The sequence below is a fragment of the Balaenoptera physalus genome (assembly GCF_965194825.1).
Source record: "Balaenoptera physalus genome assembly, chromosome: 2".
In the NCBI taxonomy this organism is placed as follows: Eukaryota; Metazoa; Chordata; class Mammalia; order Artiodactyla; family Balaenopteridae; genus Balaenoptera; species Balaenoptera physalus.
This window is the reverse complement of record NC_138883.1, coordinates 73488789-73504425: the sequence shown is the minus strand read 5'-3', so window position 1 is coordinate 73504425 and position 15637 is coordinate 73488789. Positions and strand designations below refer to the sequence as shown.

Below are 15637 nucleotides of genomic sequence, written 5' to 3'. Positions count from 1 at the left end.
ATTTCTTTCATCAATATCTTACAGTTTTCTGAGTACAGGTCTTTTGTCTCCCTAGGTAGGTTTATTCTTAGGTGTTTTATTTTTTTTTTGATGTGATGGTAAATGGGATTGTTTCCTTAATTTCTCTTTTTGATCTTTTGTTGTTAGTGTATATGAATGCAAGAGATTTCTGTGTATTAATTTTGTATCCTGCAACTTTCCAGAATTCATTGGTGAGCTATAGTAGTTTTCTGGTAACATCCTTAGGATTCTCTAAGTATAGTATCATGTCATCTGCAAGCAGTGACAGTTTAACTTCTTCTTTTCCAATTTGGATTCCTTTTATTTCTTTTTCTTCTCTGATTGTCATAACTAGGACTTCCAAAACTATGTTGAACAAAAATAGTGAGGGTGGACATACTTGTCTTGTTCCTGATCTTAGAGGAAATGCTTTCAGCTTTTCACCTTTGAGTATGATGTTAGTTGTAGGTTTGTCATATATGGCCCTTATTATGATGAGGTACGTTCCTTCTATGCACACTTTCTGGAGAGTTTTTATCATAAATGGGTGTTGAATTTTGTCAAAAGCTTATTGTGCATCTATTGAGACAATCATATGGTTTTTATTCTTCAATTTGTTTATGTGGTGTATCACACTGATTGATTTGTGGATATTGTCTTCACTGGGTTTGGCATCGAAGTTTTGCTAGTCTCATAAGGGAGATGGGTAGCATCTACTCTCCAAAAGAAATTGTATACCATTCTTTGAATTTTTTTTTTTTTTTTTACATATTTCCAGTGAAGCCATGTGAGCCTGGGGCTGTACTTGCTGGAATATTTTTGAAAATGGAATCAATTTATTTAATGTTTATAGGACAATTCAAACTTCCTGAGTATGTTTCTTTCAGTTATATTTCCTAGAGATTTGTCAATTCCATGTATAACTTCAAAATTATTGGCTTCCCAGTGAACTGTAAGGTAACATAGATATGATTTATATATAAACATATATCTCCCAGATATAAACCCTTTCTTAATTCTCCCACCCTGTGGCTTTACTTTTCACTATGTCAGTAGTGTCTTGGATAGCCTCATCCACCAGAGGGCAGACAGCAGAAGCAAGAAGAACTACAATCCTGCAGTCTGTGGAAAAAAACCCACATCTACAGAAAGATAGACAAGATGAAAAGGCAGAGGGCTATGTACCAGATGAAGAAACAAGATAAAACCTCAGAAAAACAGCTAAATGAAGTGGAGATAGGCAACCTTCCAGAAAAAGAATTCAGAATAATGATAATGAAGATGATCCAGGACCTCGGAATAAGAATGGAGGCAAAGATCGAGAAGATGAAAGAAATGTTTAACAAAGACCTAGAAGAATTAAAGAACAAATAAACAGAGATGAACAATACAATAACTGAAATGAAAAATACACTAGAAGGAATCAATAGCAGAATAACTGAGGCAGAAGAACGGATAAGTGACCTGGAAGACAGAATGGTGGTATTCACTGCTGTGGAACAGAATAAAGAAAAAAGAATGAAAAGAAATGAAGACAGCCTAAGAGATCTCTAGGACAACGTTAAACGCAAAAACATTCACATTATAGGGGTCCCAGAAGGAGAAGAGAGAGAGAAAGGACCTGAGAAAATATTTGAAGAGATTATAGTCGAAAATTTCCCTTACATGGGAAATGAAATAGCCACCCAAGTCCAGGAAGAGCAGCGAGTCCCATACAGCATAAAACCAAGGAGAAACACGCCAAGACACATAGTAATCAAAGTGGCAAAAATTAAAGACAAAGAAAAATTATTGAAAGCAGCAAGGGAAAAACGACAAATAACATACAAGGGAACTCCCATAAGGTTAACAGTGGATTTCTCAGCAGAAACTCTACAAGCCAGAAGGGAGTGGCATGATATACTTAAAGTGATGAAAGGGAAGAACCTACAACCAAGATTACTCTACCCAGCAAGGATCTCATTCAGATTTGATGGAGAAATCAAAAGCTTTACAGACAAGCAAAAGCTAAGAGAATTCAGCACCACCAAACCAGCTCTACAACAAATGCTAAAGGAACTCCTCTAAGTGGGAAACACAAGAGAAGAAAAGGACCTACAAAAACAAACCCAAAACAATTAAGAAAATGGTAATAGGAACATACATATCGATAATTACCTTAAACGTGAATGGATTAAATGCTCCAACCAAAAGACACAGGCTCATTGAATGGATGCAAAAACAAGACCCATATATATGCTGTGTACAAGAGACCCACTTCAGACTCAGGGACGCATACAGACTGAAAGGGAGGGGATGGAAAAAGATACTCCAAATGGAAATCAAAAGAAAGCTGGGAGGCTTCCCTGGTGGCGCAGTGGTTGAGAATCTGCCTGGCAATGCAGGGGACACAGGTTCGAGCCCTGGTCTGGGAAGATCCCACATGCCGCGGAGCAACTAGGCCCGTGAGCCACAACTACTCAGCCTGCGTGTCTGGAGCCTGTACTCTGCAACAAGAGAGACCGCGACAGTGAGAGGCCCTCGCACCGCGATGAAGAGTGGCCCCCGCTTGCCGCAATTAGAGAAAGCCCTCGCACAGAAACAAAGACCCAACACAGCCAAAAATAAATAAATAAATAAATTAATAAAAAAAAAAGAAAGCTAGAGTAGCAATACTCATATCAGATAAAATAGATTTTAAAATAAAGAATGTTACAAGAGACAACGAAAGACACTACATAATGTTCAAGGGATCAATCCAAGAAGAAGAAGATATAACAATTATAAATATATATGCATGCAACATAGGAGCACCTCAATACATAAGGCAACTGCTAACAGCTATAAAAGAGGAAATCGACAGTAATGCAATAATAGTGGGGGACTTTAACACCTCACTGACACCAATGGACAGATCATCCAAACAGAAAATTCATAAGGAAACACAAGCTTTAAATGACACAATAGACCAGATAAATTTAATTGATATTTATAGGACATTCCATCCAAAAACAGCAGATTACACTTTCTTCTCAAGTGCGCACAGAACATTCTCCGGGATAGATCATATCTTGGGTCACAAATCAAGTTTCAGTAAATTAAAAAAAATTGAAATCATATCAAGCATCTTTTCTGACCACAACGCTTCAAGATTAGAAATCAATTACAGGGAAAAAAAAAAGTAACAAGCAGAAACACATGGAGGCTAAACAATACGTTACTAAGTAACCAAGAGATCACTGAAGAAATCAAAGAGGAAATCAACAAATACCTAGAGACAAATGACAATGAAAACACGACAATCCCAAACCTATGGCATGCAGCAAAAGCAGTTCTAAGAGGGAAGTTTACAGTGATACAAGCCTACCTCAAGAAACAAGAAAAATCTCAAATGAACAATGTAACCTTACACCTAAAGGAACTAGAGAAAGAAGAACAAACAAAACCCAAAGTTAGCAGAAGGAAAGAAATCATAAAAATCAGAGCAGAAATAAATGAAATAGAAACAAAGAAAACACTAGCAAAGATCAATAAAACTAAAAGCTGGTTCTTTGAGAAGATAAACAAAATTGATAAAGCATTAGCCAGACTCATCAAGAAAAAGAGGGAGAGGACTCAAATCAACAAAATTAGAAACGAAAAAGGAGAAGTTACAACAGACACCGCAGAAATACAAAGCATCCTAAGAGACTATTACAAGTAATGTTATGCCAATAAAAGTGACAACCTGGAAGAAGTGGACAAATCCTTAGACAGGTATAACCTTCCAGGACTGAACCAGGAAAACATAGACAATATGAACAGACCAATCACAAGTAAATGAAATTGACACTGTGATTAAAAATCTTCCAACAAAGAAAAGCCCAGGACCAGATGGCTTCACAGGTGAATTCTATCAAATATTTACAGAAGAGCTAATACCCATCCTTCCCAAACTCTTCCAAAAAATTGCAGAGGAAGAAACACTCCCAAACTCATTCTATGAGGCCACCATCACCCTGATACCAAAACCAGACAGAGATACTACAAAAAAAGAAAATTACAGACCAATATCACTGATGAATATAGATGTAAAAATCCTCAACAAAGTACTAGCAAACTGAATCCAACAACACATTAAAAGGATCATACACCATGATCAAGTGGGATTTATCCCAGGGATGCAAGGATTCTTCAATATACGCAAATCAATCAATGTGATACACCACGTTAACAAATTGAAGGATAAAAACCATATGATCATCTCAATAGATGCAGAAAAAGCTTTTGACACAATTCAACACCCTTTTATGATAAAAACTCTCCAGAAAGTGGGCATAGAGGGAACCTACCTCAACATAATAAAGGCCATATACAACAAACCCACAGCAAACATCATTCTCAATGGTGAAAAACTGAAAGCATTTCCTCTAAGATCAGGAATGAGACAAGGATATCCACTCTCACCACTATTATTCAACATAGTTTTGGAAGTCCTAGCCATGGCAATCAGAGAAGAAAAAGAAATAAAAGGAATACAAATTGGAAAACAACAAGTAAAACTGTCATTGTTTGTAGATCACATGATACTATACATAGAGAATCCTAAAGTTGCCTCCAGAAAACTACTAGAGCTAATCAGTGAATTTGGTAAGTTGCAAGATACAAAATTAATGCACAGAAATCTCTTGCATTTCTATACACTAATGATGAAAAATCTGAAAGAGATATTATGGAAACACTCTCACTTACCACTGCAACAAAAGGAATAAAATACCTAGGAATAAACCTACCTAAGGAGACAAAAGACCTGTATGCAGAAAATTATAGGACACTGATGAAAGAAATTAAAGATAATACAAACAGATGGAGAGATATACCATGTTCTTGGTTTGAAAGAATCAATATTGTGAAAATGACTATACTACCCAAAGCAATCTACAGATTTAATGCAATTCCTATCAAATTATCAATGGCATTTTTTTACAGAACTAGAACAAAAATCTTAAAATTTGTATGGAGACATAAAAGACACCCAATAGCCAAAGCAGTCTTGAGGGAAAAAAACGGAGCTGGAGGAATCAGACTCCCTGACTTCAAACTATACTACAAATCTACAGTAATCAAGACAATATGGTACTGGCACAAAAACAGAAACATAGATCAATGGAACAGGATAGAAAGCCCAGAGATAAACCCATGCACCTATGGTCAACTAATCTATTACAAAGGAGGCAAGGATATACAATGGAGAAAAGCCAGTCTCTTCAATAAGTGGTGCTGGGAAAACTGGACAGCTACATGTAAAAGAATGAAATTTGAACACTCCCTAACACCATATACAAAAATAAACTCAAAATGGATTAGAGACCTAAACATAAGACTGGACACTATAAAACTCTTAGAGAAAAACATAGGAAGAACACTGGTTCTTTTTTTTGTTAAGAACACTGACATAAATCACAGCAAGATCTTTTTTTTTTTTTTTTTTTTTTTTATTTTTGGCTGTGTTGGGTCCTCATCTCTGCGCAAGGGCTTTCTCCAGTTGCGGCAAGCGGGGGCCACCCCCCACCACGGTGAGCGGGCCTCTCACTATTGCGGCCTCTCCCGCCGCGGAGCACAGGCTCCAGACGCGCAGGCTCAGCAACTGTGGCTCACGGGCCCAGTCGCTCCGTGGCATGTGGGATCCTCCCGGACCAGGGCCCGAACCCACGTCCCCCGCATTAGCAGGCAGACTCTCAACCACTGCGCCACCAGGGAAGCCCCAGCAAGATCTTTTTTGATCCACCTCCTAGAGTAATGGAAATAGAAACAAAAATAAACAAAAGGGACCTAATGAAACTTAAAAGCTTTTGCAAAGCAAAGGAAACTACAAACAAGATGAAAAGACAACCCTCAGAATGGGAGAAAATATTTGCAAACGAATCAACGGACAAAGGATCAATCTCCAAAATATATAAACAGATCATGCAGCTCAATATTAAAAAAAACAAACAACCTAATCCAAAAATGGGCAGAAGACCTAAATAGACATTTCTCCAAAGAAGACATACAGATGGCCAAGAAGCACATGAAAAGCTGCTCAACATCACTAATTATTGGGGAAATGCAAATCAAAATTACAATAAGGTATCACCTCATACCAGTCAGAATGGCTATCATCAGAAAATCTACAAACAACAAATGCTGGAGAGGGTGTGGAGAAAAGGGAACCCTCTTTTTTTTTTTTTTTAAATTTAATTTAATTTTATATTTATTTTTGGCTGTGTTGGGTCTTCGTTTCTGTGCAAGGGCTTTCTCCAGTTGCAGCGAGCGGGGGCCCCTCTTCATCGCGGTGCGCAGGCCTCTCACTGTCGCGGCCTCTCCCGTTGTGGAGCACAGGCTCCAGACGCACAGGCTCAGTAGTTGTGGCTCACGGGCTTAGTTGCTCCGTGGCATGTGGGATCTTCCCAGACCAGGGCTCGAACCCGTGTCCCCTGCATTGGCAGGCAGATTCTTAACCACTGCGCCACCAGGGAAGCCCCAAAAGGGAACCCTCTTGCACTGTTGTTGGGAATGTAAATTGATACAGCCACTATGGAGAACTGTATGGAGGTTCCTTAAAAAACTAAAAATAGAATTACCATATGACCCAGCAATCCCACTACTGGGCATATACCCAGAGAAAACCATAATTCAAAAAGACACATGCACCCCAATGTTCATTGCAGCACTATTTACAATAGCCAGGTCACAGAAGCAACCTAAATGCCCATCGACAGACGAATGAATAAAGAAGTTGTGGTACATATATACAATGGCATATGACTCAGCCATAAAAAGGAATGAAATTGGGTCATTTGCAGAGACATGGATGAATCTAGATACTGTCATACAGAGTGAAGTAAGTCAGAAGAGAAAAACAAATATGATATATTAACACATATATGTGGAACCTAGAAAAATGGTACAGATGACCGGTTTGCAGGACAGAAATTGAGACACAGATGTAGAGAACAAATGTATGGACACCAAGGGGGGAAAGCGGCGGGGGGTGGTGGTGTGATGAATGGGGAGATTGGGATTGACATATATACCCTAATATGTATAAAATGGATAACTAATAAGAACCTGCTGTATAAAAAAATAAATAAAATAAAATTCAAAAATTCAAAAAGTGTCCTGTTTAACCAGAATTTCATCTTTATTCATATATACAAAACAAACATTTAATGTAGATCAATTTTTGCATTATTATTGATGGTTAGTGCTTTGTATATTTTGTATAAAATTGTTTTCCCAATGTTAAGTGTATAAAGAAATTCTCCTATATCCAAAGTTTTAAGTTTTTACCTTTAAATTAATTAATTTGAGGTATAGTGTTAGTCAAGTTTCATCTTTACTCACATATACCCAACAAATTTTACTATAAATTATTTTCATCATTATTAATCATTTTGAACGCATTTTTTGTTTCCATTACGTTTTTACTCATGATTCATTTGGCCCTTGAACAGCGTGGGAGTTTAGGGGCATCGGCCCTTCACCTAGTGGAAAATCCAAGTATAACTTATAGTTGGTCCTCTGTTCTGTGGTTTTGCTACCAACTATGGGTAGTGTAGTACTCTGGTGTTTACTACTGAGAAAAAGCCATGTGTAAGTGGACCTGTCCATTTCAAATACCTGTTGTTCAAGGATCCTCTGTATTTAGCAGTCTATTTCATTAGTTTTAAAAATATAAGGATTTTCTGCTCATATTCTTGTTATGAAATTCTAACTTAAAACTCATTGTGGTCTATGAAAAATGATGTATCATTTTAATCCTTTAAACATTTTTGAGACCTAATCTATGGCCTAATCTATGGTCAACATCTATATGTGCTTGTAAAGTGTGTAATCTGCCTTTGTTGGGTAAGATGTTCTATATGTGTTCGTTTTTTTCATCAGCTATTCATAAATTCTGTAACATTACTAATCAATTTATAAGATGTGCTTTAAAATCTTCTCAAATGACTATGAAGACATTTCTTCCTGAGTAGCATCCACTCACTGCTGCTGTTGAAAATTCTGCCTTTGCTCTGCCATTCATTTGAAAGTGTGTAATCTATCTTACTCTACTTGTCCTTAAGATTTCTGCTATTTCTATATAATATTGATTTCTAGGTATAGATTTCTTTTCTGTATTCTGCTTGAGATTTATTTGTATTTTTTTAACCTCTAACTGCATTTTTGTCATCAGTTTTAACAAAATCTGAAGCACTATCTCATTATACATTACTTTTCCCCCCCATCTCTCTTCTTCTAGAACTTTAATTCAACATATGTTTCAACCTTCTAATTCTACTATTTTCTATATTTTTATCTTTATGCCTGTCTGTGCTCTATTCTTGACAATTTTTCAGAGCCATTTCAGGTTAGTAATTCTATTTTCATCTTTGTCTAATCTGTTATTAACTTTATTCACTGTGACTTTAATTTTGGTGTTTTCATATTTCTCACTTTTAGAAGTTGTATTTAGCTCTTTTTCAGATGTCATTTTTTTAAGGTTAATGTTCCCGGGAGTGCTTTTTTTTTTTTTTTTTCCACACACACACACTGTATTTTATTTTTACAAGAGATAAATAAACTGACACCAAGCATTGTAAATGGATGACCACAACAAAAGCAACAATGATTGCAATTACCAAACACGAAACACACTATGTCATAATATTGACATTCAGTCCAGTAATCCTCCACTGTAACAGCTCCTTTACTTTGCAGTAAAAATTGATTTGTATATTTTTTGCCTCTGAGTCCTTGTGGGATTTTTTTTTTTATTCAAACAGAAAGTCACAAAAATTATAATCATCCTCATCAGTTCACTCAGTCCCACATACTTAGTTTTTTTTTTCATCTTGATCTTTTATTAGCACTTTTATGAATTCATCAGTTTTCCATTAGAGTTCTGAAAATGCTTATTCATTCAGTTCAGCAGTATAGTCAGTTACCAGAAACCTGTACTTGTCAGAGTCTTTTCCATGAATTCCTTGAAGATGAAACCCTTTTATAGGAACATATTTGCAAAAGCATCAGAGTACACACAGAACTGTCTGTAAATGACAAAACACTTAAAAATGACCACGGTTAGAGATTTGATGAAAGTTCATAATAATGCAATTGACAAGGAAATTTAGTTATTTCTGAGATATACGTTTTAAAGTAATAACTAGAATTATGAAATAACACGGGAGTGCTTTTAAAGCTTGTTTTTATTTCAGCATAATTTTTTTTGCAATCTATATTTTATTTTACTAATAGTATTATCCCAATAATTAAAGTATTTTTTCTCTTATCATCTATTGTATATTAGTCATGGTGTCTTATATCTTTGCTTGCTTGTTGATCTGTTTATATTTGACTATATGCTTGTCATTGTACTTGAAAAACAATATTCAGGTGTAATTCAAACACTGGAATTAAGTGAATTTCCTCTACATTTGCATTTGATTTTGCCAGCTACTTTGGCAAACAGTCCATAACAACATTAATCGAAGTTCAAGGTATGAGAGTCCATGAAAGTCCAGTACTATTCCCATCTTTCATGAAATTACATGCAAGCACTTGCCCATTAACTCTTCTTTGTTACTTTGAGTGTGTAAACTTTTCAGTTCCCAGCTTATTGTGAGGAGGGTTTGACTAGACCTGCTTGTGTGGGTCTTGGTCTTTGATTTGTTTTTTTTTTTAATTTCTTTTTAATTTATTTTATTTTTAAAAATTTATTTATTTTTTATTTTTTTAACATCTTTATTGGAGTATAATTGCTTTACAATGGAGTGTTAGTTTCTGCTTTATAACAAAGTGAATCAGCTATACATATACATATATCCCCATATCTCCTCCCTCTTTGATTTCTATACCTCTCACTTTATATGCTCATTAAAACAGAAGTTCGAATTTTGTGGGTTCAGCAAATTTCCACAGAACAATAGTAACTGTCTAACTGGACACCCATTATTCCTTCAGTTTTGGCCTGGTATTCACTCCTACATTGGCATTTCTTCAAGGCTTTTAAGGTTTTTAGCCATTTTAAACAGGTTTCTTTCGGTTGTTTTTGGTGGGAAGATCGGCATGAAATCCTAGTCACTGTTAATGAAATCCCCTATCCACATCTCTATTCAGATCATTGGGAGCATATATATTTGACTTCCATTTCTTCGCATGCTACTCTTTATCCTTTACTTTTTAAAAAAGTTACATTAAAGTTTTTAAAATAAAATAAAGTGTTGAAAATCTTTAATTAACAATAAATTAAAATTACCCAGATGCTAAGGCACTAATAAAGCTGTTATACTATTTTCGTTTCTTTTCCCGTTTTCTGCATATTACCTTTCAGATGCATGAAGAAATTTCATGAGGTTGCAATCATAAACCGTGCATTAGAGGAAGGATTAAGTTCTTGGCAGCTCCGAAAATAAGCTATAACCTGTGTATATTTATATATAGGGAGAGGATCCTTAACTTTTATAAGATTTTCATGTGGGCTTATAATAATCCATAGAAGACTGAGAATTGTATTAGCTTTCAATTCTGATACTTTTGCAAAAATTTTACTATATTGTAGTGCTTTCTGTGCCAACAGAGAATCTTCTAAGTATTGTTGAGAGCATCTCACAGCCCCCTGTGTTGCTCTGCAGGACTCTGCCGTGCCTTTCTCTCAATGATGAATGCCTGGTCTACTTCTTCATGTGTTACAGGGAGCACAGCAGTGACATAACTCCTTCTTAGGAGCTATCACCCCTGGGGCAGAGACGGGATTAGGTTGATGGGTCTCTTATACCATGGATGAATAGGATCTGAGATGTTTTTCCACCAGGGTCTGATGGCTGGCAACAAAATCAAGTCACTAGGCCTTTTCTGCGTGCAGAGAACCTTCTGGAACATAAAGGCCTTCGCCTTGAGTAGGAAGCAGGAAAACAGAAGTCGTCCACAGTGTCAAGATTTCACTGAGAGTTTGCTGGGGCTCAAGTGACCTGAGAGTGTAATGGTCAGTGGCAGAGCCTCATTCTTCCCTTTTCTTTCCCTGACAGTGTCCTCTCCTCCACACACTCAGGAGAGAGAGCTACTCAATCTGCATGACAACTTCTAGAAAGAAGTGGGAGCAGCAAGGGTCTCAACAGGGGGCTAAGACCAAAGGGTGAAGACATGCAGGCTCCAGTCCCTGAGGGAGAGGAAGGAGGAAATAGACAGCTCCCAGCTTTGATGCTTGTAGGGATTATTGAATTAGGTGGGTTTGAGGTTCTGGGACACAGTGACCCAGTCCCCATCCCTGTTGCCCTGGGTTCCCATTTCCACGGCCAGCACTGACTCAGCAGCTGTGCGGGATATTGTGCTGAAGGCTTGGGTTACTATCTTCCCCCAGATCACTGGCAGTTGGTGGGCAAGCCTCTTGGGCAGCCTTGGGTGATGAAACCTATCACAGCAGCAGGAGAATGGGAATGCGAATTCTCAAGCCCCCACCCGCACCCTTCCTTCCTCTTTCAGGGGCTCAAAGTCTGGCAGGAGGAAGCACCAGCAGCAACTGACTGGGCAGACTTCCCAGGAAGATGCAGCCACTCCTGCTCCTGGTGGTCCTTCTCCTGCCGCCCAGGGCTAGGGCAGGTGAGTGACCGTCCCCATCCTCAGAGGCCGACCCCAGCCCATAGACTCTGGAGCCAGACCACTCAGGCACTTCCTAACCCTGTATCATTGGGCAGCTAGTATGAGTTCAAAGTTCCTCAGCTTCATCATCTATAAAACAGGCATTATATCAGGCCTACCTCAGAGAGTTGATGTGAGAGTTAAATGACTTAGTGTACATAAAACTCTTGGAGTTGTCCTGGCACGTACTACTTGCTATATAAACATGCTCTCTGAACTCAGTCTGCAGCTCCTGTGGCAGAGCCTCGGAGATAAAGATACAGCAATAGCAGGCCCGCCAGCTCATCTTTAGAGCCCTAAATTCATGAGCTGACCGTGAGCTGGACTCACAGGGATCTGGGAGGCTCCCTGAGGAAGAAAGTACCACGGAACTGCAGGGAGAGGCTGCGCAGAGGGCTCCGGATTTGCCGACCCTGCAGCAGAGGAACCTTCCTCATTATGGGAGGCTGCAGCTGGCCTTGCCTTGTGGGGAGGTGGGAGGGAGCTGAGGCCGGGATGGGGAGCCAGCAGCGTTTCCTGCAGAATCCTGGAGCCTCCCCCCAAGGCTGGTGCCCTGCAGACCCAATTCTCATGAACCACCAGCTTCTCCGGCCCCTGCAGCACCTCTCCTGCCTCGCCATCTTCTAACCTTTCTGGAGCCACCAAGCCGAAGCCCACACACCTGTCAGTGCAGAGATAAGTGCCTAATGCTTCCTTCCAGGGCAGATCATCGGAGGCCAAGAGGCCAGGCCCCATTCCCACCCTTACATGGCATATGTTCAGATCCGAACTCCACGTCCGAAAACTTGTGGGGGGTTCCTGGTGCGAGAAGACTTTGTGATGACAGCAGCTCACTGTTTGGGAAGGTGAGGCACTAAGGGGCTTCTGGGCACCAGCAAAGCAGTTCCAGAAGACTTCCTGAGAGGAGCCATTGAAAGCAGGGTTCTAGCAATAAAGGGGTGAAAAAAGAGCAGGTAGGGCTTGGGGGGCAGGGAGCAGGCCAGTGTAAATGGGGTAGAAAGCAGGACCTGATCAAAAAGAGCAAGATGGGGAGATGGAAGGCACACATTAGGGCTCAAAATATGAATTCAAGCTCCTTTTTAATTGTAGGGGAGGCCAAATATAAGGTCCCTGGGTTTCCCACCACCCCCAGCTCAAGGCTGTGGAGGCCAAGGGCATAGAGCCCAGTCCCAGAGCCCTCCTGTCCCCACGTTCCCTTGGCTGAGGTCTCACCACCCTGGGCTGTCACGTGACCTGCATCGGGGACTGCAGTTCCTGCAGCTCAGACCGACCTCTGGGCTCCCTTTCCTTTGCAGCCAAATAAGTGTCATCCTGGGGGCCCACAACGTCAGTAGGTTGGAAAGGACTCAGCAGCGCATACCGGTGCTCAGAGCCATCCCCAACCCCAGGTACAATCCGCAGAACCACCAGAATGACATCATGTTACTGCAGGTACCGACCCTCTGGTCCTTCACCCGGGCTGCTCCCTCCCAGCTTGGGGGACCAGGGAGGGCGAAGCCGAGCAGACTCCCAGGGTGGTGGTGGGCGTGGGGTGAGCACGGCATCGACAGTCCCTGAGTGCCTGCGTGCTTCCTGCCAGCTGAGGAGCAGAGTCAGACGTAATCGAGCTGTGAGGCCGGTGGCTCTGCCTCAGACCCAGAACAGGCTGAGTCCTGGGACCCTGTGCACCGTGGCCGGCTGGGGCCTTGTCGGCCTGGACAGGAGAACAGACACTCTCCAGGATGTATGGATCAGAGTGCAGAGGGGTGAGGAGTGCAGTAGACTCTTCACGTTCTACACTGACCGAACACAGATTTGTGTGGGCGACCCAAGAGAGCGGAAATCCGCCTTCCTGGTAAGACCACGGGCATCTGCCGACACTGTCCGAGACAAAGGGACGTGGGCAGGCTGGGCAGTGGGGACAGACTACATCCCCATGGCCTCAGTCTGGGGCCCAGACCAGAGTGAGGTGGGGGACTTTTCCCCATCAATCCGGTCTCTGGGGGAATAGCAGGTGCACCAGACACAGGACATACACGTGCAGTGTTTTCCTGGGGCCGGTGAAGGTACCTTGACCTGGGTTGTTCTGGAGAATAACCATAGCCAGGGCTGAAGCCCAGTGATGGAAAAATCCAGAAGCTCGACTTCTGCTCCCCCTCCCCCTCCCATCTCACACAGAGCCAGCAGTGGAAGGAGCCCACCCACCCCTGTCTTCTCTGAGGGCGGGCCTTAGGGCCGCAGGAGCGGGGAGGCCTGGAGAATGGAGGCCCGGCTTAGTGTCCCTTCCTCTGGTTGCCCACAGGGGGACTCCGGGGGCCCCCTTGTGTGTAACAACGTGGCCCAGGGCATCGTCTCCTACGGAAAGAGGATTGGGACTCCTCCAGCAGTCTTCACCAGGATTTCCAGCTTCCTGCCCTGGATACGGAGAACGATGAGACGCTTCAAAGAGTGGGGGCTGGAGTGACACGCCCTGTCACTGACTCCCCTTCTCTGGGGCAGAGCCCAGATCCAGGGAGGTTCCCAGAGCCTTAATAAACATCCACATCTAGAGTGGAAATAACCGATTTCTCATTTGTTCATTAAACATGATTCAGTACCCAGCAAATGTGTGCCAGGACTGAGTGTGAGCTCCTCCAGGAAAGTGGGGTCTCTTCCCCAGGACAAGTGAATCCCCATGCCCACCATCCTGGGAGTCAGGGTGAGCTTCTTCTCTCCTCCAAGCCATCCATTCCTCCGTCTCCCCTCCACCCGCTCTGGGGAGTGATGGAAGGACCTCTCTCTCCCCAGAGCAAGGCTCCTCATTCTCCACCCTACCAGAGACTCTCCTTTAGGTATTAAAGTGTGCCCCAAAACTGTGTGCCATTGGCGTGGGTAGGACAGGCAGATCAAAGAGAGAATTGAAATTCCATACAAGGCCCAATTTAATATATGGTAAACGATTCTCAAATCACTGGGAAACAATGAACTTTTAATAGACGACATTGAAACAAAATAGAGAATCATTGGGGAAGAAAGATAAAGTTGGGTCCACACTTCTCATCATAATCCAAAATAACACTCAGATGGAATCAAAGACCTAAATGTAAAAAAATCAAAAAATATAAGTACTAGAAGAAAGAAAAGAAAAGGTTTACTTTCTTAAAAATATCTAACAAAACACCCATATCAAAGCTGCGCTATTCACAATGGCCAAGAGATGGGAGCAACCCAAGTGTCTTTGGACAGCCAGAGTTTCTGAAACCTTTACCCATACCAGCCCTGACTGTACTATAGACCAATGTTCTCATTTTCAATGTGATGAGGGTCTCCTTCCGGTTTCGTTACTCTAAAATTATACAATACGATATGTTGGCTAAAATAACTTGAATTTATACTAAAGATTAGCTTATGACTGATACATCAATATTATATTCAAATAATAGATTTCTGAAGTCACATAGTTTAACACCGTGCTTTTAGCACCTCAAGGTAACTGTAAAGAATCAGCTGGGAAGTTCTTCTATGTTCATCAAAATGGTAATTACTCCTCGCAGTGTGACATTTCCCACCTGAATTTTTGCAGTTTCCATAATCTTGAATAATCACTGAACACATAGCAAAGCAACTGATATGCAGAAATGCTTTGGTAAATTTGATCATTCTTTTATAGCTATTTCTTGCCAGAAAGTCATTTGCCTAACATTCAGTGTAGGTCACTTATCAACAAAATTTTAATCAATAACACATCTTTGAAATTACTCAGTCATTTTTCCTATATTTGCTACCACCTACCCATAGGAATTCTCTCTTGCTTGTATGTTCTGGGGGAAAACAGTCTCATTGTTAAATGTTTGCATTGGCAGGTGGAAAGAATACTTGACGATGGAGGGGGGAGGAGAGAGCTGTGGAAGAGCCCTCATCCAGCCCTTCCTCTCTGTGACATTTACTTAGAGCCCCAGAGCACCGCCCAGGTCAGGACTCAGTCCCCAGGAAACTCCCAGGGCAGACCCATCTCTCCTCTAAGCCTCTCCCTGCCAGTCAGCACTTCCAAGGCAGCTCTCTG

The 15637-nt window shown here is 41.0% G+C and overlaps 1 protein-coding gene across 10 annotated transcripts in view; it reads left to right on the top strand.

The window, feature by feature from the left end:
• LOC309655134 (cathepsin G-like) overlaps positions 1 to 14274 on the top strand; it is a 37063-nt gene extending 22789 nt beyond the window's left edge. For 7 of the 10 annotated variants that reach the window (XM_082450013.1, XM_082450021.1, XM_082450020.1 and 4 more), the window contains 6 exons: positions 10793 to 10963; positions 11461 to 11577; positions 12317 to 12461; positions 12912 to 13047; positions 13196 to 13450; positions 13898 to 14273. In XM_082450013.1, coding sequence (XP_082306139.1) covers positions 11523 to 11577; positions 12317 to 12461; positions 12912 to 13047; positions 13196 to 13450; positions 13898 to 14059 — 753 coding nt within the window. In that variant the 5' untranslated portion in view covers positions 10793 to 10963; positions 11461 to 11522 and the 3' untranslated portion in view covers positions 14060 to 14273. Of the gene's footprint in view, positions 1 to 10792; positions 10964 to 11006; positions 11204 to 11460; positions 11578 to 12316; positions 12462 to 12911; positions 13048 to 13195; positions 13451 to 13897 lie in introns of all 10 variants that reach the window. The other 3 variants (XM_082450015.1, XM_082450014.1, XM_082450016.1) reach the window with 2 other exon arrangements.
• Positions 14275 to 15637: the final 1363 nt, after the last annotated feature.